The 19,673-nt window shown below is 45.2% G+C and overlaps 7 protein-coding genes across 7 annotated transcripts; 4 read left to right on the forward strand and 3 right to left on the reverse strand.

The window, feature by feature from the left end:
- Positions 1-161: 161 nt before the first annotated feature.
- Positions 162-6,708, reverse strand: LOC108559499 (bromodomain and WD repeat-containing protein 3). The gene is made up of 16 exons (XM_017916800.1): positions 6,432-6,708; positions 6,244-6,302; positions 6,095-6,184; positions 5,785-6,031; positions 5,565-5,725; positions 5,176-5,507; positions 4,796-5,113; positions 4,310-4,730; positions 4,023-4,248; positions 3,661-3,943; positions 3,411-3,597; positions 2,632-3,335; positions 1,991-2,557; positions 1,663-1,931; positions 1,459-1,610; positions 162-1,391 (listed from the first exon to the last, which is right to left on the reverse strand). The coding sequence occupies exons 1-16, from the start codon at positions 6,472-6,474 to the stop codon at positions 504-506; spliced, it is 4,947 nt and encodes a 1,648-aa protein (XP_017772289.1). The 5' UTR covers positions 6,475-6,708; the 3' UTR covers positions 162-503.
- A 157-nt stretch (positions 6,709-6,865) lies between these two features.
- Positions 6,866-9,222, forward strand: LOC108559500 (cap-specific mRNA (nucleoside-2'-O-)-methyltransferase 2). Its single transcript, XM_017916801.1, has 5 exons — positions 6,866-6,995; positions 7,071-7,372; positions 7,465-7,623; positions 7,685-7,991; positions 8,048-9,222. Exons 2-5 carry the CDS (start codon positions 7,097-7,099, stop codon positions 9,157-9,159), a joined length of 1,854 nt encoding a protein of 617 aa, XP_017772290.1. The 5' UTR covers positions 6,866-6,995; positions 7,071-7,096; the 3' UTR covers positions 9,160-9,222.
- Positions 9,166-9,915, reverse strand: LOC108559501 (39S ribosomal protein L30, mitochondrial). The gene is made up of 2 exons (XM_017916802.1): positions 9,572-9,915; positions 9,166-9,516 (listed from the first exon to the last, which is right to left on the reverse strand). Exons 1-2 carry the CDS (start codon positions 9,830-9,832, stop codon positions 9,235-9,237), a joined length of 543 nt encoding a protein of 180 aa, XP_017772291.1. The 5' UTR covers positions 9,833-9,915; the 3' UTR covers positions 9,166-9,234.
- Positions 9,916-10,092: 177 nt separating this feature from the next.
- Positions 10,093-13,301, forward strand: LOC108559502 (ATP-binding cassette sub-family F member 1). The gene is made up of 7 exons (XM_017916803.1): positions 10,093-10,478; positions 10,534-11,827; positions 11,882-12,119; positions 12,182-12,356; positions 12,424-12,602; positions 12,659-12,892; positions 12,969-13,301. Exons 1-7 carry the CDS (start codon positions 10,229-10,231, stop codon positions 13,227-13,229), a joined length of 2,631 nt encoding a protein of 876 aa, XP_017772292.1. The 5' UTR covers positions 10,093-10,228; the 3' UTR covers positions 13,230-13,301.
- Positions 13,227-14,222, reverse strand: LOC108559503 (protein DPCD-like). Its single transcript, XM_017916804.1, has 3 exons — positions 13,769-14,222; positions 13,477-13,713; positions 13,227-13,417 (listed from the first exon to the last, which is right to left on the reverse strand). Exons 1-3 carry the CDS (start codon positions 14,030-14,032, stop codon positions 13,298-13,300), a joined length of 621 nt encoding a protein of 206 aa, XP_017772293.1. The 5' UTR covers positions 14,033-14,222; the 3' UTR covers positions 13,227-13,297.
- Positions 14,223-14,339: 117 nt separating this feature from the next.
- LOC108559496 (60S ribosomal export protein NMD3) lies at positions 14,340-16,248 on the forward strand. The gene is given in 7 exon segments (XM_017916796.1): positions 14,340-14,479; positions 14,543-14,828; positions 14,886-15,129; positions 15,200-15,493; positions 15,550-15,817; positions 15,876-15,913; positions 15,916-16,248. Coding segments are annotated over 7 exon segments (1,500 nt in total). The 5' UTR covers positions 14,340-14,435; the 3' UTR covers positions 16,242-16,248.
- Positions 16,249-16,440: 192 nt separating this feature from the next.
- On the forward strand, positions 16,441-19,405 carry LOC108559495 (sphingomyelin phosphodiesterase-like). Its single transcript, XM_017916795.1, has 7 exons — positions 16,441-16,538; positions 17,326-17,606; positions 17,671-18,063; positions 18,126-18,301; positions 18,361-18,549; positions 18,616-18,967; positions 19,026-19,405. The coding sequence occupies exons 1-7, from the start codon at positions 16,466-16,468 to the stop codon at positions 19,323-19,325; spliced, it is 1,764 nt and encodes a 587-aa protein (XP_017772284.1). The 5' UTR covers positions 16,441-16,465; the 3' UTR covers positions 19,326-19,405.
- Positions 19,406-19,673: the final 268 nt, after the last annotated feature.

Below are 19,673 nucleotides of genomic sequence, written 5' to 3' on the forward strand. Positions count from 1 at the left end.
TGCGTCGTGGGGGGATAGATGGAAGTCGTGAGGTCAGAGGATAAATGTGTTCATGTTGTGCGCACCAATCACAGAGAGGAAAATAGAAACCACCTCAAATACGAGCGAATGGTAACGAAGAAGTGCGCGTTTCTTTTATGCATCGACCGTTTGGTTCAAAATGGAAAATATATTTTATTTTAGTTCTTCAACAAAGAAAATTCGCGCAGATCGTACAACAACAATAAATAGGTACAAATCTAGTTATAATAATGATCGGTGTGATAACAGTAAAAGAAGAAGAATTTATAAGTAAGTAAAAAAGAAACTAATATGATGATGACACATATTACAGAAGAAGTAAAAAGGACGATGACGAAGACGACGACGACGACAAATGGGCGGCGGAGTGAGACGACGATGAAAGGAAGAAATAATAAAAATGAAATGTTATAATATTAACTGCGATAAGTACATTTAAGACAAAAAATAAATTAAATAATGATTCAATCGAAATTCGTGGATTACGATTTGCCGAGGAAAACACGCGCCCTTTCCGTCATCTTGCGCACCCTGCCACGACTGCTGACGGTCGTCACGACCCTCGAATCGGATCGATCATCATCGTCGTCGTCGTCCTCGTCCTCATTGTCGTCGTTCAAATTGTGGTTGTGGTTGTTCCTGCCATTGTTGGCGCTGTTTGCCAAACGTCTGTTCATCGCCAACGGAACATTGTCACTACTATCACTACTGTTCGAACTGTCGTCGTCGTCGTCGTCGTTGATGCACTTTTTTCTACGCTTAGAGTTACGAGGTCGCAGCGTTTTTCTGTCACTATCATCACTGTCGTTGCCCGAACTGCTGCTCGTCAGTTTGCGTCGCTTCCGATGTCTGTTCCGTTGAGATTTCGCGTACTTACTCAGTGGCTCGCAGTCGCTTCCCGCCTCCGACGAGGAAGATTCGGCGCCCAGCTGACTGGCGGCGTCGCTCGACTCGCTACTCGAGATGCGACGTCTCGCATCGTTCGCCGTCTTCTGACTGCCACCACTACTTCCACTACAAGCGCCGCCGCCACTACCCTGCGTCGCGACGTTCTCCACGTCCACGTCCGAATCGTCATCATCGTCGTCATCACTGGATGCGGGTGGTAATGGCATTTTCGAGTTGCTGTTCACAGTGTTCCTCAATGTTCGGCGTTTATTCGATTGCACAGCCATCTCCTTGTTCTCCTTCTCGCTGTTGTCGCTGTCACTCTCCTCGACAAGAGCAGATGCCGTCGAGGACGTAGCCACCCGACGGCTGCCCTTCCTCAACGTTCGTCCCTTCCGCAGCGTCGTCCTCCTCCACGCGTTTATCACATTCTTAATATTCGCCTCGAAGAGCGCCGAAAGTTGCATCGTCATCATATATATCTAAAAACAAACAGCAAAGTAAATATCAAAACAATTACTATCCAATCATCTTCGATCAAGCACTTACCGTCGACCGTTGGTTAGTATTAAATATCTTCGAATTTTGAAATATCAGTCTCATGTCTTTGGCAAATTCCAACGGGGTGTCGTAGTTCCCGCCGACGAGATCCTCGCGCACCGTTCCCAAATCCATCGGCGTGTCGACCATCTGGTAATAATCTGATTCGACAACAATTAGTACATTATATATAATAGGTACAGGTTATAATACCTGGATGTTTGATGCGGTCGACTGGTGTACGGAAGGGGACGGAATCTTCGGTGCGCAGCATTTTGTTCAGCAGTTTGTTCGCTTCGACGCGCCAATCGACGACTCCCGCGTTTCTCGTCGTCAACGCCCTCGTCGGTCGCTGATTGGTCACGTTGGATGGACCGGGGCGGGACACGAAAGTCTCGGGATCCTCCTCGCTACACGAAGACTCATACGTATCGACCATCTGATGATAAATCGCCTGAACGTCGATGTCCTCCGTTGAACTCCTAAAAAAGCAAGTGTAAGTGAAAAATGAATATGAAATTGCGATAAAATGAATAATTACTTGATGATTCTCAGGCAGAGATCGGTGATGATCCTGGCGTTCTTCACGATCTTACTGTGCGGCACGTTGAACTTTTCGGCGTTGCAGGCGAGGTATCGCACGTCGAACTGGGCAGAGGCTATCCGTCTGTAAAAGTGATTCTCGAAGCGAGCCTTGATCATGGACAGGTCCACCGGATACTCGACCAGATACGAGTAAGACGGATACAGATTCAGGTCGACCGGAGCGAGGAACGGTTCGGCGATGGCCAGTTCCATCATCTTGTCCAATCCGGAGATGATCCTGCGGCACGTCGTGTTACGATCTCCTCTCGGCCACTCCTCCATCGTCGGCTGATACAGGATGCTCTGTATTTCGTCGGGCAGCACTGGCACCGCCTCGCCCACCGTCTCCGGCAAACGATCCTCCCTGATTGGCTCCAGATCCCACGGGCTCATCCTCTCCGCCTCCCCGTTATCCCACTGTATCTCGTAGCACATGAATAACGAATCGGGATACTCATCGGACAGCGAAGATTTGGAGCTGATCTTCCCGACCCACCATCCATCGTCGATCATGCATCGAAACCTATCGATTGTACACACGTTCGTCACGTTACGTTAATATTAAAATATGATACGAGATCGTCATATCCAACATACTTGTCGCCTTCGCTCCACGTCCTTGAGATGGCCGTCTCGTACGTCTGGATGAGCACGAAGAAATCGAGCACGTCCGCCATATCGTGGTACCTGATGGTGAAAACCTTGTCCGTTAGCTTGTGCTCGTCGTCGAGAAGGGCCAACTTTAGGCAGCACAGTCGCGGAGGTCGAATGTCGTACTTGATGCCAACAATCTTCACGAACTCGTGATCCTTCAGATCGTGCTTCGTCCACGGCAGATCCCTGTTGTACACCTTGTACACTTTCTTCATTTTGACCGCGTTTATATACATCCGATGGCCCTGGATAAAATACACGACCTCGTCTCCCATCTGCGGACAGTACGGCGCCTTCCTTGGTATCGTCTCCGACAGCCACTCTAGCTGCTTGTAGATGTCCGGCACTTCGCCCATTTGGAATTTAGGCACAGCCTTCGTCTTCGAATGACTAGATGATGCATGATTTACGAACTCGTCGTCGTCGTCCGCGTCGTCCTCACCGTCCACAATTTTACGATGAGCCGATTTACGTTTGGATCTCTTCGGCGGCTCCAGGTTCACGCCCTGATCCGCCACCCAATCGGAATAACCCGAAGACTCTTCAGAGTCTGAACTAGAATCGCTTAAACTCAGATCCTTCGCACTCGAATCGTCACTATTGTTGCTGCTACTATTATTAGACTCTTCGTGTTCGATGTCCACATTCTGGAATCAATTAAATCAAAATAAGACTATACATTCTTCTGAATTTCAGACGAAATGAATCTCTTCTCTCCTAACCTGCTCGGGCTCTGCCTCGTTGTTGCTCGAGTGTGCTCTCGTGTGTCGCGCGGGAATGCCGTTCCTCCGTTTTCTTTTATCCTTGATGTTCTTGATGGGCGACGACGTCGACGCAGTATTTATCATCAATGGTCTACGTTTAATCTCCTTCTGGTATTCGGCAGTTTCCAATGCAGCTATATTTTCACTGAAACAAAAAGTTTCAAATTTATATATTGTACATCGATTGTCGTCGATTGAAGTTACTTACATGAATTGCCTTGCTTTCTGTATCTCCGATTTTCTCAACGGCGGCACGATGTAGTTCTTGTTCCAAACCATATTCGGATCTTGCTGCCACTCTCCGGTGCTCCTTCTGACGCCTTCGCCAGCATCTGCAGTCCCTCTGAAAGTGTTCCTGATGGATCGGGGCGGTAGTGCTTCCTCGCCTTCGTTCTCCTCGTTCCTGTTCTGCCTCTGAGCCAACGCCGCGATCATTCTATCGATATCAGATCTGGGAGCGTCCGCAATCCCCTGGATAACTTCTTGCCTCCCTGCAAACGATATTATAATTATTATATTATTTGAAACATCACATCATATCTCAATCTTCTACGGATCGTCATCAATTACCGCCAGTTCCTATAACAATGTTGGGCACCAGTTGTTCGCTGGCGCAGTGCTCCCTGCCCGGCACCAAACGCTGCAGCTTCGGCGGATAAGGATTTCCATCTTTGTCGACGAGGAACGGAGGCGGCATCAAGTGCGGAGCGACCTGCGTTTGTTCATCTAAAACACCTGCATCGGGATCGATCACGAGCGGACGATAATCGGTGTGGAAGAACAGCTCTCTGGGCAGCTTAAAGTAAACACTCAATCAAAATAAAAACATCACTCGTCAGATGTAACGGATGACTAACCATTTTCATTCGATCGCTCCCGTTGCCGAACCCGTAGGTGAGTATGTGGCCCAACGAATCGCAGGCGGAGAACATGGTGCCGTCGCTCGACCATTTGGCATCGTAGATGGCGCCGGCACCTGCAGCTGGATCGCTCGACTCGTTCTGGAAGTGGGCCACCTGAGCGCCGCGCAGTATATCCCATATGAATATCTGCCCGTCGTGACCGCAGGACAGCAGCACGTAAGGTTCCTTCGGATGTGGTTCCAGCACAAAGATGCCCTCGCTGTGTCCGGTAAGCACTCTCATCAGTTCACCCGTTGTCGACTTCCATACTTTCAGGCAGTTATCGCCGACTGCAGTGACCACAAAATTATTGGATCCCTCCCAGGCCACCATGGTAACAGATAACTTTTTCGGCTCCTCCGACACTTCCATCGTGCTACAACGGAAACAAAAAGTGAAAACAATCTCTGCTGCTGGCTCTGCGACAGTTGTTGTACGTACTTGGGTAACCTGGTTGTCATGCAGAGCTGAATGTATTTCCACTGCTGCTGTTCGAAACGCCAGATGAATGCCGTGCCGTCTTTACTGCCGGAGACGAATCGAAGACCACGATGAGCCCAAGCTATCGAGTCCACACGATCCGTGTGAACCTCCATCTCGAAGATTCGCGTTGGGCCCTCGTCGCTTCGCATCCCATAGACGCGCACGTGGTGATCGGCGGATCCGGCGGCGAGGAAGCATCCGCCCGGACTGAACGCGGCGCAAATCATCTGCGACTGTCCTGGCCTCATCTTCTCCTGGTAAAATATAGGCTTGGAACTGAAATAAAAAAAATTAACAAATTGTCGCTCTGATGAGATTGTACGACGTCGACTGCTTACGCAAAGACCGGTTTATCCCGTACGGCGTGACTGTATGTGAAGAAACCCACGGATCCGTCGTAGCTGGTCGTCGCAATATACTTGGTGCCCCAGGTCCCGGATGGACAAAAGTTCACGGAGGTGATGGTACCCGTGTGGCCGGTCAGCACGCAGACTGGAGCTCCCGTCTGCAGATCCCACACCTTGAGCACCTTGCTGATAAGTCCAGCCGCCATCAGAGTGTTCTCCACGTTCACAGATATATCCGAGATCTCTGACAACGCTCCCCGAAACGAATGCACCAGCTTCCCGCTGTACGCGCACCACAGCTTCACCAGCATATCATCCGCACCCTAAACAAATCAACAGATTCGTCAATCAATTACAGAAGTTTTAGCTTGATCGCATACCGTTATAACGTAACGTCCTGTCGAATCAAAGAGCAAACAGTAAACCGGAGACAAGTGTCCGAACGTCTTCCGATGAATCTGCAACTGCGAATATCGCATGGGAGACATCGCCACGCACCTAGAGATCTGGCCGGACATTTCTCTGCCGACCAATACGTTGGCTGCAAAAATATACAATTATGTTAGATCAGATCAGATAGATCGATTAATATAATATTACTTATGTTATGATGGGTATGAGGCAGATATGGATCGGAAATGGGCATTCCATGTTTTCTCGTAGCGTAATGTCGTAAATTGAGCTTTGGCAGGATGGAGTTGGAGGTTCTTAGGATGGATTGTCTCCCGGACCCGAGCAGCGATTGCACTCCGGGCACGGTAGGGGGGATCTCCTTGTCCAGGATCGTTCCAATCCTGGCGCATATATCCAGCAAATGATTAGATCCAATATGAGGGTAAAGACGTTCCTACAAATAAATCACAATTATATTATTATATATTGCAACTATTGGGCTGCCAATAATGCTTACCAAATCATTGAAAGTCCTATCATGTTGCTTGCCCTCCCAATCAATCCTCTTTGGTAATATCTTTTGCTCTTCCAACTCCTTGGTCAAAGCCTGAAGAGAAAAAGGCAATTAGAATTTTATTTTATGAATATTGCACATCAAGTGTTTACCTTGTAAGTTTCCTGCAACGGACTGGCCGATAGGAACTTTTGCAGGAGAAAGAACAGTTCTGAAAGAAAGAGGATTTCATCAATGCATAGAACAGTAATAGTGAATTAATGTGTGTGTGTATGATTTAGTGAATAAGAAGCGTTTATGAGTGGTGGTGTAGAATGGAATGGAATAGTGGTATTATAACCTGGTCTGAGCAGGTCCTGTTTGTTGTGGCTGTGGGGCTCCATTTCGTCCAACAATTCATTGGTCAACGAACATCTCTGGGTTGCTCTATACGCGGTGGCCGCAAATCATCTCATAACAATTTGCCAGCGAAATCGACACTATCATCAACACTGCACTCGCACACTCTCTCTCCTTCTTTCTCTAATTTCCCCGACCACTGCTATGGACCCTCGTAACAAGTGTTTTTCTACCACCAGAGATCCCTTGACAGACATAACCTAACCTCCAAACGAACAGTCTTCCCAACACATCGAAAGCAGGCCCACCACAACAACCCCACCAAACAACAACAACAACAACATTTAAATAATTAAAGGACCGCCGCCGCCGAAGCGAACGCAAATATTCGAAGCGGAATTTGGAAAAAAATTAAAAAACGCAGCAATTGACTCGATTCCCAATTGAAACTTGAAAACAGTTTTAAAGCACTCACCGTTTTCAATGCGCAATTCAATTGAATCCGAATCCAAATGGAGAAGAGAACACAGCAGCAACTGACCGCAAACAAGATCACCACCATGAAGTTAACGTCACATGCAACATTGTATTTATATGTATTAATTTTAATTTGTTTTTCGTTTCATCATATTCCCATTAGCTGCAAAACAATAGAAAGAAAGAAGGATGGATCTAGGTGGCGGCGATGGTGCAGTGAAGCCCTACTTCAACAAGTTCTATGACTTCAAGAACAACGGTTGGAGTCTTCCAAGTAAAGTATATGTTGAAGACAAATGGATACTGCAGCAGATGCAACAGAAGAAATTGTTGCTGAATGCCGTCAAGACCAAGTTGGACAACTTTGATCTATCCACCTGGTCCTTGCACACAAGAAAGAGGGACCCCTCGAGTGCCATCATCAAAGCCATCCGAAACAACATACAGCCTGAATTACTCACACAAGTAATTAGTCCAAAGTTGGGTGTGGGTGGGGGGTTTGGGGTTGATGTAGGAGGATGGGGACAGCCGAGCCAACTGTTATTGATATGTTTTAGGCTTGGTGCAAATTTTTCGAATGCCTCTCAAAACATCCGGACATAATACCTGATGATGGAGTTGGTGCAGAGCTCAAGTCCCTGCACCTGTGTGAAGCACCAGGTGGATTCATTTCCGCATTGAACCATTACCTTCATTTGCGTTTTCCAAACATCAAGGTATAAGAATTTCGTAAAATTGTTTGCTTGATTCAATCGAATTGAATATATCGTTTTGCAGCTAGAGTGGAACGCCAGCACGCTGAATCCGAGTTACGAGGGGAATCCATTGAACAGGATGATCCCAGATGACAGATTGATCGTGCACACGAAGAAGAGATGGATGTTCGGCGCGGATCTGACCGGAGACATCACCAAAGATTACAACTACGAAGATCTGACGGAGAAGGTGCTGAGGAATGGAAAGGTGGATCTGGTGACGGCGGACGGTAGCATCAACTGTATGGACGATCCCGGTGATCAGGAGAGGCACGTCGAGCATTTGCATTACTGCGAGACGATGACCGCTCTAACAGTTTTAAGATTAGGTGGGCACAGCGTACGATTATCGTATCATATATCATGTAATAATCATCGTTTTCAGGTGGTTCCTTCATGCTCAAGATTTTCACCACGTTCGAGGAATCCACGATATGTCTGCTGTATTTGCTGACGTGCTGCTTCGAAGCTGTGCGAATCTTCAAACCGATCACCTCGAAGAGCGGCAATTCAGAGACGTACGTGATCTGCTTAAGGTACGGTGGATTCGGTTTGCTGGAGAGCATCTGGCCGAGACTGATCATACCATACAAGAACACCGTTGCAGTGTGCAAGAAATCGATGTTCAGATTGGAGGACGTCGATCGGGAATTCCTGCGACAGATCGACGAGTGCGCCGAATTCTTCATGCGGAAACAGATGCACACTATAAACGAGAACGTGTGGAACTTCTTATCTAATAGCAACAACGCCTTCTACGAGAACGTTAAACTGCGAACTCTGCACGAGGATATAACCAATCACTTCTTGTCGATCTACCGGATGGGCCGGATCGAGTACAGCAAGAAGCTGGTGCCCACAAAATCTGTACATCGATTCAATAAAACATATCAATTGGACGAGAAAGCTAGTTATAAATGTTACTACATGAAGGAGGCCCACATTCCCGTCGAATTCGTGGTGGGAAAACGCGTCGAAACTGTATTCTACTCGAAATACACGGCTCAACATCTGCTCGAAAGCAAACCGCAAGTGAGAACACTAGATGCGCGCAGCCTATTCAATCTAGCGAGGCGTGCGCTCAAGAATCAGTTCGTCATCGTAGACTACAAAGATTACGAGTCCACTTACAGCAGCAACCAATGGGACTTTGAGTGCAAACTGCTGAAGACGATTTTCTCCCATCTCGGCCTCGACATGATCTTCATCAACGTCCCCATCAGAAGCACCCTATTGGCCAACGTTTTCTATCTGCTGTGCAACAGTTTCGAGCACAACTACTTCTTCAGGAGGGGACTGATGGTGCTCAGCGGTTTCGATGAGAGTATGGTCGAGGAGGTCGGAAAGCATTTCGACAAAGTCCGGCAGTTTCTCGAATCTGAGAAGGACGACGACGACGTTTACAGGAGGGGACTCATCGAAATCGTAGACGAGATGAGCGTGAATTTCTTGAAATGTCTCTGGTTCTACAACAACAATCTCCTTTTCCAAAGCTAAACTGCATTTCCATCATGATAATGATATATTTATACATTTATTAATAACACTAAAACACTTAAATTCAGACTATCTCTACCACCCGCTCAACCACTTTATCCTCGAGTCTCGCCTCAGCGTGTCCCCATCCAATTTCTGAGGATCTTCATCAAACTGCTCCCTTGCCACCAATCTGTCCTCAGAGTTCAGCAGCTTCTTGTTGACGACCAACTCTCCGTTCTCCTTTAGGAAAGTCCCATTCACGTCCTCGGGGAAGCCATTCGGGAACGTGATTGGGGTGATCTTGATCAGATGCTTCACCTTCCACAGCCTGCTCTGATTCTCTGGTATATTCTTAACGATATTCACCTCACTGCACTGCGAGCATAATCATTACATTAAGACTGTTTGCATTTCATTTAACAGTTACTACCTTTCCCAAAAGCCCCAGCTGCTTCAAATGATCCTTCTCCCAATACGAAGTGCCCTTCAAGGGCTTGATCCTCTGCACCCTGAACAGTTTCGTGGGTTCGTAAGGAGGGTCCTGGAAGTCGGCGTGCCTCGGATAGTAGGTGAAACCATCGTACTTGATGCCTTCGCCTTCCCATTTGTAAACGGTTTTACCTCTGTTCCTTCCGATTCCCCTCGAAATCAGCTGCAGCACTTGCTGGGAGGGCTTCAGTAAATTCGACATCGCCAAAAAGATATACGAAAACCTAACCTAACAAATAAACGCAACCAGAAGAACACTCGACTTCGAAAGTGACAAACATCAGAAAGTTGCATAATTCGAAATCCAAACTTGCGCTCGATATGAATTTAATAATTAGATAAAAATTAATGCTTTAAGAGATTGAAATGCAAAAAATAATCGTTTTCTATATGATTTATTGTATAATTTTTAAATTGAATGAAATATTTTGATGGATCGGTTATTTGTCCGAAAATTTTGACAGATCGAAAGGTGCACACGCATCCAAGATTATTTTAGTCAATTTCAATTCCATCGGCTGTTCAGTCACGTTTCTCTTCTTCAACGTGAAAAGTGTGATATTAGTTATATTAATTTAGTTAATAGAAGTAAACGAAAATGTCGAAGAAGAAGGGTAACAAGAAGAACAAGAATTTGGATGACGATTGGGAGGATCCGCCACAGAAGGCACCAACTTCTATGCTCGACGCCGAGGTAACCTCAAAACCAGCGAAACCTGCTAAAAAGGGCAAAGGAAAAAAGAACAACAAGGACGATGATTGGAGCGATAAAGAGAGCAAGATTGAACAGAAGCAGGCAGAGCTCAGCGATGAGGAAATTGTTCCTGTGAAGAAGAGCCAGAAAAAAGGTAAGTTGAAGCAGAAACATATGGATTACAACTTTCTAATAAACAATTTCTACAGCCAAGAACAATAAGAAGAAAGTGGTGGTGGAGTCTGATGTAGATTTATCCGAGGAGGAGGTATCCAAGTCTGATTCAATCAAAAAGAAGGGAAGTGGCAATAAAAAGGGTGGAAAAGGCAAAAAGGATGATTGGTCCGAAGATGAGAATGATTTTGAGTTGGAGCTGGAGGAGGAAGAGCCAAAGCCTATCAAGAAGAGCAGCAAAAAGAATAAAGCTAAACCGGTAGTGGTGAAAGCTGAATCTGAGGATGAGTTGGAAGCGGAGGAGGAAGAGCCAATGCCTGTCAAGAAGAGCAGCAAAAAGAATAAAGCTAAACCGGTAGTGGTAAAGGCTGAATCTGAGGATGAGGAAAAGTTGGAGGAGGAGGAAGTCGAAGTTAAGGCAGTCAAGAAGAAGAGCAGCAGTAGTAAAAAGAGTAAACCCGCTGCTCCGGTAAGGGATGAATCTGTGGAGGAAACTTATCCAGATGAAGAGGACGATTTAGACGACGAGCTCAACGATAAAGTGTCCGAGATGAAAATCGTAGAGGAGGTCGTAAAACCGGAGGAGAAGAAGCTGACCCACAAGGAAAAGAAAAAGCTGAAGAAGCAGCAAGAGTACGAAAGGCAGATGGAGTCTATGCTGAAGAAGGGTGGGCAGGGTCACTCCGATCTCGACTCTAATTTTACAGTTTCACAGACAATGAAGTCTGTGAATCAGATGGCCGCCCTCGAGAACGCCGTCGACATCAAGGTGGAGAACTTCACGATCTCCGCGAAAGGAAACGACCTCTTCGTGAACGCCAATCTGCTGATAGCGAGCGGAAGACACTACGGTCTGGTCGGTCCCAACGGACACGGTAAAACCACTCTGCTGCGGCATCTGGCTCAGCGAGCCTTTGCCATACCACCGAACATCGATATACTTTATTGCGAACAAGAGGTCGTTGCCGACGACTTCACAGCAGTCGAATCCGTCCTCAAAGCAGACGTGAAGAGGACCAAACTGATGGACGAGTGCAAGAAACTGGAGGAGGCCTTCCAGAAAGGTGACATGGAAGCCCAGGAGAGGCTGAACGATGTGTACGAGGAACTCAAAGCCATAGGAGCCGATTCCGCTGAGCCGAGAGCGAGAAGGATCTTGGCCGGTCTGGGATTCACCAAATCGATGCAGGATCGTGCAACCAAGAACTTTTCTGGTGGTTGGAGGATGAGAGTTTCATTGGCCAGAGCGCTCTACATCGAACCCACACTGTTGCTGCTCGACGAACCTACCAATCATTTAGATTTGAACGCTGTCATTTGGCTGGACAAGTATGTTATTATTTATTATTATTATTAACTTATATTAATTAATTTATATTACAGTTATTTGCAAACCTGGAAGAAAACCTTGCTGATCGTATCTCACGACCAGTCTTTCTTGGACAACGTGTGCAACGAAATCATCCATTTGGATCAACAGAAACTTTATTATTACAAGGGCAACTATTCGATGTTTAAGAAGATGTACGTGCAGAAGAGGAAGGAGATGATCAAGGAGTACGAGAAGCAGGAGAGGAGGATCAAAGAGCTGAAGGCGCACGGATCTTCCAAGAAACAAGCGGTAATTGAAAAACGTTTTAATTTGTTGCATATAAACTTTTCGTTTCATTTGAATAATTGCAGGAAAAGAAACAGAAGGAGGCACTGACCAGGAAGCAGGAGAAGAACAGAACGAAGATGCAGAAGCAGGAAGACGAGGTGACAATAACCGAATTGCTGCAACGACCGAGAGAGTACATCGTAAAGTTCTCGTTCCCGGAACCGCCGCCGCTGCAGCCACCCATCCTCGGTCTGCACAGTAAGTTAATTGCGAAAAGAAACATGTGGAGATGTGAAATAATACAAAAAACTCACGTCATTTGCAGATGCGACGTTCGCGTACGACGGACAGAAACCGTTGTTCGTCGGCACCGACTTTGGTATCGATCTGAACAGCAGGATTGCCATAGTCGGACCGAACGGAGTGGGAAAATCCACCTTCCTGAAGATGCTGACCGGAGATATTCAACCACAAGAAGGAGAGGTCAAGAAGAATTATCGATTGGTAAATATTTATATAAATTATTGCGTTTCATGATGATTCATGATTTTTTTGTGCAGAGAATTGGACGCTTCGATCAGCACTCTGGAGAACATTTGACGGCGGAGGAGACGCCCTCGGAATACCTGATGCGACTGTTCGATTTGCCCTACGAGAAGGCGAGGAAACAGCTGGGAACGTTCGGGCTCTCCTCGCACGCGCACACCATCAAGATGAAGGATCTGTCTGGAGGACAGAAGGCACGTGTAGCTTTAGCTGAATTGTGTCTAATGGGACCGGACGTTGTTATTCTTGTAAGTGTTGCAGTAGTTGCTCTAAAAGTATTTAAAAAAAAAATCAAATTGAACTGTTTTTTTGTTGTTGTTGCAGGATGAACCTACGAATAATCTGGATATCGAATCAATCGACGCCCTCGCCGAGGCCATCAACGAGTACCAAGGTGGCGTCATCATAGTCTCTCACGACGAACGACTGATTAGGGACACCGAGTGCACACTGTACGTGATCGAGGATCAGACTATAAACGAGCTGGAAGGCGACTTCGACGATTACAGGAAGGAATTGCTGGACAGTTTGGGAGAGGTTATCAATAGCCCCAGCATTGCCGCAAACGCGGCCGTCGCTCAATAATCAAATTAACAAGAAGACGCACTTTGTTATCGCTATACGAGAGTATTTTAAATAAATCTATTTTATTTTTAACTTGGCTTACATTCGTTCACGTCCGGACAACCACTAGCCATCCTCTGCGGCTGCACCTCCTTCACCATCTCGTATATAGCCTTCTCCATTTCCACCAACTCCGTCGGTTTAGCATACTGCAAAGTCAGTCAACATTTAACAATAACAAATAAATCGAGTAATAAAAACACCTTACAGTTATAATCAGCGTATTGAATTTATGATTGAATGTGATCTTATCCTGCTCAGGCAGCAACTTGCACCTCCTCAGCTCAGGCACATCAATCTTCTTAAAGTATTTCTTATTGGAAGTTCTCACTGTGATGCACCTTCCCTCCTCATCAGCAGTCACCGAATAAATATCTACAGGATACGGCAGATTCCTTATCCTCCACTCCAGATTCCTCTTGGTCACTCTCCTTGTAATGAAAGGCTTTAAATAAATAATAACATTTCAATTGAATTCATTAAAACAGTTCCGGACTCACGGAATTCGCATCTTCTGAGATCAAATCATTGGATGCCTTCAATCCAGCAGGCATTGGATCCCCAACCTCGATGTCCCAATCCCCCTCACCACCCATCTCATTGTTGATCTTCCAGGCTCTGCGGCTGAGCACATTCGTATCCAGGTTGTACTCCTCCACCATCTCCCTGCCATTCTCGAAGTGGTAGTGGACTTTCTTCGTGTTTCCCTGCACCAAAGCCGATTTCTCAGCGCTTTTAACACACTCAAACCAACGATCATCCATCTCGAACGATTGATTGAATCGATTGATAGGTTAGGACTTTGTTTATTCGAGTTACCAAAAAGAGTTTAATCTGTCTCCATGACAACGCGCGAAAGGTGATCTTCGTGCAATTGCTTCAATTAAATTACGCGATCACAGAAATCCGCTGATAATTAATAATCTGCGAATTATGTAGTACGTTTTCGGAGAAGCTGCTTCAATTCAGATTTAAATTTGAAAATATCGATGGTGGAGACATCTGCGGTCAATTAACCGAAGAAGAAGCGAGTTGTCAACAAGACAGTTGTCAAAAAAAAGTTGGGTTAGAATACATTCGAAGCATGTGCTTCAATGTGCTTGTTGCTGCTTGACTATAGTTGATTTTTTTTTATTGTTGTATTTGATTTAATACATTTATTGTATCATGGAGTATATTCAAGATGTTGCTCAATTTCCGTCCAATCGGATGTAAGATCTTCTCAGTTTAATGGAATTTACGTGAGTTTAACAACGGTTTTGTTTTGTTTTTAGATTGTGCTGCGAATGCGGGACTCCGATCGAGCCGAATCCGGCCAACATGTGCGTCGGTTGCCTCAGGGCGAAGGTAGATATCACAGAGGACATTCCCAAGCAGGCGACGCTGCACTTTTGCAGAGGATGCGAAAGGTATCTGCAGCCACCGGCGGAATGGGTGCAGTGCGCCTTGGAGTCCAGGGAATTGCTCGCTCTGTGCTTGAAGAAACTGAAAGGCTTGAACAGGGTGAAGTTAATCGATGCTTCGTTTGTGTGGACAGAGCCCCATTCGAAACGTCTCAAGGTAAACGATTGTTAACACAAAACAATCAAATTGTTTACGATATCGAATTTTGTTTAGGTAAAATTGACGGTTCATGGGGAGGTCGTTGGGGGAGCAGTGCTGCAGCAGGTGTTCATAGTGGAGTACATAGTCAATCATCAGATGTGCGATGATTGCCACAAATCTGAGGCGCAGAACTATTGGAGGGCGAGCGTGCAGGTCAGGCAGAAGGCTGAGAATAAGAAAACGTTTTATTATTTGGAGCAGATGATATTGAAACATAGAGCGCACGAGAATACGCTCGGAATTAAACCCATTCACGGTAAATATTATAAGCGAAAAATTAATGCGATTAATGAAATTTTTATATTTTTGTTTGTTTTTTTTTGCAGAGGGTTTGGATTTCTTTTACGTGTCCGAATCGCACGCCAGGAAGATGGTCGATTTTCTGGTTGCCGTTTTGCCGTGCAGATACCAGCATTCTAAGAAACTGATTTCCCACGATATACACAGCAACAACTACAATTACAAGTTCTCGTTTTCGGTGGAGATCGTGCCAATATCCAAGGATAGCGTGGTCGTTTTGCCGAAGAAGTTGACCAATCAGCTGGGTGGAATATCGTCTGTGTGTCTCGTGCAGAGGGTCTCCAATTCCATCCATCTGATTGATCCGTGCTCAGCGCAAAGTAAGTTGCTGATGATTTTATTAATTTATTTATTCTAATTTATTTGTATAATTCAGTTGCGGAGGTGAGCAGCTCTCTGTACTGGAGGCAACCGTTTAACACCATCTGCAATCCGAAGCAGCTGGTCGAGTACATCGTGATGGACGTGGAGGTGATCATGGATAAGGATAGGAAGTTCTTCCCTGGACAAGGGGCGATCTCCACTAAACACGTCTTGAGCGACATCTGGTTGATCAAAGCTTCCGAATTGGGTATCAACGATAACCAGATTCACACGCGCACCCACATCGGACATCTCCTGAAGCCGGGAGATTCGGTCTTGGGGTGAGCGAGAGAGAGAGAATCTTTTATTTTATTTGTTAATTTATGTTTTATGGTGTAGGTACAATTTGGAAGATAGCAACGTGAACGACGTCAACTTCAGAAATTGTCTAGCGATCAAGTGCCGGACGTTATACTGGTGAAGAAGCATTACGCTGAGCGCGCTTCTGCCCGCAAGCAGCGCATGTGGAAGCTGAAGCATTTGGCCGAGGAGCAGACGGCCTTCGAGATGGACGCGCACGATTACAACGAGTTCTTGGACGACCTGGAGGAGGATCCGGCTATGAGGCAGAACGTCAACATCTTCAAGGATGCGCGCAAACAGCATCTGCCTCTGCACGATCCAAGCATCCCGCACGTCACGCTCGAGGAGATGCTCGAGGATTTGGTACTCGATGACGTCGACATGGAGGAATGCGTTGAATAAATTTTGTTTTTTTTTTACTTTAAATTGAATGTTTTTACATTATTTCCACTTCCATTTCCATTTTTTTTTGTTCCGTACAACTCCCACTCACCCATCCACCGACTATTCAAGAATTCTCTCCTTGATGCGGAATCCTGTGAGCAGGCAATGGTGGGGGGAATATACTCGAGCCGGCTTTGGAAACAACATTGCATCCATCGAACATTCAACTGTTTAACGTTGCTATGTCGTGTTGGGTGGTCAAGCTTGCTGTGATCGCCGCTCTGAGCTGCGCATCCGTTGCTAGATGTGATGAAGGTGAGATGCAAACAATTGTTATTATTATTGTTGTTATGGTTACAACAAATTTAGAAAAGTTGTCTCGCCAACGAATTTATCCAGGAAAAGATATCTTCATTGTTGTTGTCGTCGTTTGCGTTTTGAAAATGTAAATTACATTTTTTTTGTCTTAGTTCTTTACTCTTTATTACGTGTTTAGTATAAATGTACATAGGAAGGTTATCGAATCTCCAATGTTATCGTCGACATGCTTAAAATAATCTCTGCACAATTATTACAGAACATTTCAATAATTACATGCTTATATTATAAATAAGTTTAATTTCTGTTGATTATTACAAGAATACTGCAATAATAGTTATTATTGCTATTGCAGTCTTACTAAATAATGATAATTGTCGAACGTTATCTAGTTAATTAGTAACGTACGAAGCGCAAAAATAAAAGGAATGCCACTTATTGTTTCGCATTTTTCCTACCTTGAATGAGGGAAAATTGAATATGTTTGTCTGAATAACATTGAATTTCACATTGAGTAAACAACTGTTGGATTTTAGATTATTAATAGTTTACAAAGCAAAAAAAAAACAAAGTTTTCACCGTCATAGCAGACAAAATCTAACTTAGATTTAGACTATAATAGATCAACCCACGCTACCTGCGATTCTATTGTGTCGAACCTTTTTTTTTTTAGAAATCTGGCTTTACCTGTTTCCTAAAGAGAACCTTTTCATCTATTTACTTATTGATAATATATATATTTTTTAATTTACACAATTGTTGGATGATGTAATTGCTTTTGCAGCATTGGTGCAGTCGATAGATGTCGGCGTTCGGAGGCTGCTGAAGAATGGCAGGAAGACGCTTGAGCTGCAGGACGACATCGTCAAGCTGCAGGAGATCGAGAACGTGCGGTCGCGCAACGTCGAGGTGTGCAAGACGTGCCGCATCGTCGTCGGCGAGATGATACAGATCCGTCGCTACGGGCTGCAGAAGGACGATTTCGGTCGACACGCCACCAATCTGTGCATCCTCTTCAACAATTGGGACAAAGACATTTGCAAATCTTTCGTGAACATCGTCACCGTAAGTTCGACAAAATTCGCAGCGACATAATTGATTGATGTTTTCTTTTTTTAAATTAATACAGCCGGTCATCCTGAGCATCATCGACAACAGAAAGAATTTGACCGAGGAGAGGGTGTGTTCCATCTATTTGCAGCATCTAGGCTGCAGCGATCCGAAAAGGGTCGACTGGAATCTGCCGTTACCACCGAGGCCAAACCCGGACGATTTGCTCGACGTCGTCGAGATTGCTGGTAGCAACGCCACGATGAAAGTACTGCATCTGACTGACTTCCATTACGATCCTAACTATCAGAATGGAAGTAACGCGCGTTGCGATAAGCTGCTGTGCTGCCAGAAGGATAGCGGTGCTCCGAAGAAACCGGAGGATGCTGCTGGTTTCTGGGGCGATTATAGAGTTTGCGACATTCCCAGACGTTCCGTCGAGGATGCCCTCGTGCACATCAACACCACTCACGTACGTAATCATCATCATCATCGATCAAAGAAACGATCGAAACTAATGAATTATTATTACAGACTGACGCCGATTACGTTTACTTCACCGGTGATATAATCGCGCATCGTTCTTGGGACACGACCATGGACAGCAACGAGAAAACGATGAAGGAGATCTTCAGAATGCTGCGTGAGACTTTTGGCAATAAAACCGTGTACCCGGTGCTCGGTAACCACGAAGCGCATCCCACCAATTTGTAAGAATATTTCGCGTGATACCCACATATAGGTAACTATTTTTACGTTTCTTTTGCAGTTGGATAAACTCGCAGGACAAGTCGATTAGTTCGCAATGGCTTTTCGATTTCGTCGCCGACGAATGGAGCAAATGGTTACCGAAGGAAACGATGAAGACGATCAAGAAGGGCGGTTACTACACATTGCTCATCCAAGAGGGTTTGCGTTTGATCGCACTCAACAGCAACGTCTGCTACACCGATAATCTGTAATCACTTCAATTCATCATCATTCAATTAATTTCATTTACGTTTCTTGTTGTTGTTGTTGTTAGTTGGTTGTTCTACGATGATGTTGATCCCTTTGGGCAGCTGAAATGGCTGATCGACACTCTGGCCGAGGCGGAGAAAAAGAAAGAATCCGTTCACATCATCTCGCACGTCCCGCCCGGCGACAAATTCTGTTTGGCCAATTGGAACGAGGTTTACAACAAGATCGTGGACAGATTTGCGGACACCATAAGGGGTCAATTCAACGGTCACACCCATCTCGACGAGTTCCGTCTGCACTATTCATCCAAGAACAAATCGCGCGTCGTAAACGTCGCCTTCAACGGCGGCAGTCTCACCACCTTCGTCGGTTTCAATCCCAACTACAGGCTCTACCACATCGATCAAGACACGAAAGTACGCATATATAACATACATGAATTTGTTCAACAATGTATCGCTGTTGTATTTGCAGGAAGTCTCCGATTACGATCAGTGGTATTACAGTATGGCTGAGGCGAATCTCGCGTCGCAGAAGAAACCCAACTGGCAAAAACTGTACAGTTTCAAGGAAATCTACGGACTGAGCTCCATGAAGCTGGACGAGCTCGGGGGATTGGTGAACAATATGGAAGGAAATAGTACGCTGCAGCGAATGTACTATCAGTTCGAGGTGAGGAAGAGCGCCGCAGCAGAACCGTGCGACGAAAAATGCTTGAAGGGAAAGATCTGCACCATCAGGAGCACGCATTTCGCGGATGCGATTAACTGTTAATTCACTGATTTTACTGACATTTCTTTATAGTGTTAGTGGTAGAGTTACAAATATTTTATTCAATAAACATTTTAATTCTAGTTATATTTATTTACTATTTACTGTGGTAACTCTTGTAATTCGTAGACAAAGTTGAATACATAGAATGAATCAAAAAGATGCATATGAAAGCTGAATGTTTGGGGAATCTAGCAAGTATTCATATATTACTGTGGTTTATCCGTTTGGCTGTAATTCACTTCAAATTGTAAAAAATATGTCGAAAAAGCAGTGTTTTCACATTTCATTGATTTTCTCGAAAACTATAAAACATAGAATGAATCCAAAAGATGCATATGAAAGCTGAAT

The sequence above is a fragment of the Nicrophorus vespilloides genome, unplaced genomic scaffold, assembly GCF_001412225.1.
Source record: "Nicrophorus vespilloides isolate i.1.1-1 unplaced genomic scaffold, Nicve_v1.0, whole genome shotgun sequence".
Lineage (NCBI taxonomy): Eukaryota > Metazoa > Arthropoda > Insecta > Coleoptera > Silphidae > Nicrophorus > Nicrophorus vespilloides.

Coding starts and splice junctions, on each gene's coding strand:
- LOC108559499 (XM_017916800.1), bottom strand. CDS start 6,474: ATGGAGCCCCACAGCCACAACAAACAGGACCTGCTCAGACCAG. Junction 6,185..6,243: donor CGTTGCAGGAAACTTACAAG/GTAAACACTTGA, acceptor TTTTCTCTTCAG/GCTTTGACCAAGGAGTTGGA. Junction 3,336..3,410: donor ACGAGGCAGAGCCCGAGCAG/GTTAGGAGAGAA, acceptor AATTGATTCCAG/AATGTGGACATCGAACACGA.
- LOC108559500 (XM_017916801.1), top strand. CDS start 7,097: ATGGATCTAGGTGGCGGCGATGGTGCAGTGAAGCCCTACTTCAACAAG. Junction 7,624..7,684: donor TGCGTTTTCCAAACATCAAG/GTATAAGAATTT, acceptor ATCGTTTTGCAG/CTAGAGTGGAACGCCAGCAC. Junction 7,992..8,047: donor TCTAACAGTTTTAAGATTAG/GTGGGCACAGCG, acceptor CATCGTTTTCAG/GTGGTTCCTTCATGCTCAAG.
- LOC108559501 (XM_017916802.1), bottom strand. CDS start 9,832: ATGTCGAATTTACTGAAGCCCTCCCAGCAAGTGCTGCAGCTGATTTCG. Junction 9,517..9,571: donor AGCTGGGGCTTTTGGGAAAG/GTAGTAACTGTT, acceptor TTATGCTCGCAG/TGCAGTGAGGTGAATATCGT.
- LOC108559502 (XM_017916803.1), top strand. CDS start 10,229: ATGTCGAAGAAGAAGGGTAACAAGAAGAACAAGAATTTGGATGACGAT. Junction 12,120..12,181: donor GATCTTCCAAGAAACAAGCG/GTAATTGAAAAA, acceptor GAATAATTGCAG/GAAAAGAAACAGAAGGAGGC. Junction 12,357..12,423: donor ACCCATCCTCGGTCTGCACA/GTAAGTTAATTG, acceptor CGTCATTTGCAG/ATGCGACGTTCGCGTACGAC.
- LOC108559503 (XM_017916804.1), bottom strand. CDS start 14,032: ATGGATGATCGTTGGTTTGAGTGTGTTAAAAGCGCTGAGAAATCGGCT. Junction 13,714..13,768: donor TCTCAGAAGATGCGAATTCC/GTGAGTCCGGAA, acceptor ATTTATTTAAAG/CCTTTCATTACAAGGAGAGT. Junction 13,418..13,476: donor TCAATACGCTGATTATAACT/GTAAGGTGTTTT, acceptor CTGACTTTGCAG/TATGCTAAACCGACGGAGTT.
- LOC108559495 (XM_017916795.1), top strand. CDS start 16,466: ATGTCGTGTTGGGTGGTCAAGCTTGCTGTGATCGCCGCTCTGAGCTGC. Junction 16,539..17,325: donor CGTTGCTAGATGTGATGAAG/GTGAGATGCAAA, acceptor TTGCTTTTGCAG/CATTGGTGCAGTCGATAGAT. Junction 18,968..19,025: donor ACATCGATCAAGACACGAAA/GTACGCATATAT, acceptor TTGTATTTGCAG/GAAGTCTCCGATTACGATCA.